Source organism: Poecilia latipinna, unplaced genomic scaffold (assembly GCF_001443285.1).
Source record: "Poecilia latipinna isolate Pla-1442-1.1 unplaced genomic scaffold, P_latipinna-1.0 Scaffold2900, whole genome shotgun sequence".
In the NCBI taxonomy this organism is placed as follows: Eukaryota; Metazoa; Chordata; class Actinopteri; order Cyprinodontiformes; family Poeciliidae; genus Poecilia; species Poecilia latipinna.
Window position 1 is genome coordinate 70,594 of NW_015115516.1, and position 2,568 is coordinate 73,161.

Genomic DNA, 2,568 nt, shown 5'->3' on the forward strand with positions numbered 1-2,568 from the left:
AATTGTGATGCTTTTATGGGTCAAATAGACTCAAAAAATTGTAACAGCAGCTGTGCGGAGGGCCCGATCAAATTTTTTGCCAGGGGGCCCACAATTCCTGGCAGCGCCCCTGATTGTTCCCATCAAGCACGTTATTTATACACCATTCATTGGATTCAATAACTCTTTGTAGGCGTCACTCTGCTCAATGCACACACAGCCAGGGCCAGAATACAATAGGGCCAGGCTGGGCCCCACAATGCAAAAAACCTACAACATTCTTTACAGCTTGTAGTAAATGTGGCAATGCATTCTATGAAGCCATGTAGGAATAAAAACATATTGTATAAATTTCATCTGTAAAAAAAGACTTACAGCTCACGTATTACAACCTGAATGTAGATTACTATCTGTGTGCAGGTCCCAGCGGTCCAGAGCTCTGCGTCTTCTATTCAGCCTCCTCCCATTCACAGCTCTTCAGGTATCGGAAAGTTGCCTGTGAGGCCAGGCTTGCACAACACTGAGCCTCAAAATCTCCGAACTGCACAGGTATTTCAATGTGTTTTTCACATAAGGGACAAAGTTAAGAAAATTGTGTCCAGTGTTAAGGATTTGGGTTGAAGTACATTTTACAAAATATCTCTATCTCTTCATTTAGACTTATTGTCACATACATTTACATTCCTGAAAATGTCAATCCCCTGTTCCTATTTCCTCCAATCTCTTATAAATCTCAATGTAAGCTAAATGAACCCCCTGATCCCAAGGGATGAGACAGACACTACTGGAAGCTTCTAGAATTTTTAAAAGGTATAAAATATTCTTAAAATTGGTTTGTGTAGTGTTAGTTCTGTATCAGTAATATACAACATAACCAAACCAGATGACAGCCTTATCTGTGCTGGTTATAGCGTTGCATTATTTCCTGTCCTGCTATATCTTACAAACTGCTGTGAGATACTGGATGTTTCTCTGGCTGTGCAAAGGCACAGCCGCACCTACACTGTAAAAACATCTGTAAATTTTATAGTAAAAATTTGTAAAATACTGTTAAACTGTAACATCCTAAACATTATTTTGAAAATGCATTGAATTACTATAACTCAAACATAAATTTGACATGTTTTCTACATTTCTGTTATAAAATGTAGAAAACACAGAAATGTATTGTAAAAATTTTAGAAATTAACATAAGATTAACAGTACTAATAGGCCAAATGTTGCAGCTCTACCATGTGAAGCAGTCAACCAGACTGCAGAAATTATTTTTTAAAGAGAATAGCATACTGGTATGATATTTTGGTTTGATATAATTAGGCCCGAGCAGTGAAACGCTGCAAAGGCCTATTGTAATCCCAAGATTTTTTTTTTTGTCGTAGGCCTACATGTCTTTTTGTAGGCCTTAACATATTCAAAAACTCACCAACATATTCAAAAACTCACCAAACTTTGCCCAATATTGTCCCCATTGTGAAATTTTTGGATTCCAGTTGAATCAAAAGTGGGTGCGGCCAAACTGCTCAACATCGCCCCCTAATGGGAGATGGGGCAAACCGTACATTGTGGAGATCTGAAATTCGGTACATAGGTAGCTCACCCCAAGTGAAGAAAAAGTCTCCTGGAGATTTGCCGTAAAATGGACAGGGAGGCAGCCATTTTGGGTCAAAGGACAAGTTTTGGCCATTTTGACATTTACACACCTTGAACTTTAACAAACTCTTCCTAGGAATTTTGAGCTATTGGCTTTATTTTCGGTTAAGGGATGTAGTTTAAGGGATGGGGCATTAAAAGTTATCAAAATCGTGAGTTTTTAGCTGTACGTTAGGCCCTGCTGCTTGCAGTGTATTGTAGTGGGCAAAGAGATAGTAGGCTTAGGGCAGTGTTTCCCAACAGTGGTCCTCAAGGCACTCTGCCCTGCAAGTTTTAGGTGTTTCCTTACTTCAGCACAGGTGATTTCAATTAGCAGATCTTTGCTGACCTGCAATCAGCTGAATGAGGTGCATTAAAGCAAGGAAACTTGTAAAACATGCAGGGCAGTGTGCCTTGAGGACCAGGGTTGGGAAAGACTGGATTAGGGCAACAAGTCATGACACAGTTTTTCATGCGTCTTTCAGATAGCATTGTGTTAAACTTCAAGGTGTAAACCTTGAAGTTACTGTTTATGTAAACACCTAGTTCTCCAGATTGTATTTTTTCTTGATAGCAGCATTACCATCAAGACCACAGTACTGTTGTTTAACATTTTACGTCTGCAATCCTACAGTTGAGTAATAGCTCTGAGCTTCCTGAACTCAACACAGTGTTGTCAGTCCAAGTACATAACTGCTAGCTACAAGGCGCTAGCTAATGGTGCTGAGAGTGGGTCCTTTGAAGGCTGTGGCCACTGAATTGAGACACAACCTTTGAAATCAAGTTTCCGCTATTTCTGCACACTCAGAAAGAATCCCAGGTAAGCATCTTTCACAGTTTAAATTGAAGCTAGCTAACTTTTATCAACTGATAAAAAGAAAATATTTCCCTTTAATTCCTGTGAGCCATGCTGTTAATTTACATGTTTTGCAGCTGTTAGGAAATAAACATTTTTGGTAA

At 39.3% G+C, this 2,568-nt stretch overlaps 1 protein-coding gene across 5 annotated transcripts in view; it reads left to right on the top strand.

Moving 5' to 3' along the window:
* The window catches only part of gatad2b (GATA zinc finger domain containing 2B), a 110,565-nt gene that overhangs the window by 64,468 nt on the left and 43,529 nt on the right, over window positions 1–2,568 (top strand). For all 5 annotated transcript variants that reach the window (XM_015021943.1, XM_015021944.1, XM_015021946.1 and 2 more), the window contains exon 5: window positions 400–528. In XM_015021943.1, coding sequence (XP_014877429.1) covers window positions 400–528 — 129 coding nt within the window. The remainder of the gene's footprint in view (window positions 1–399; window positions 529–2,568) is intronic.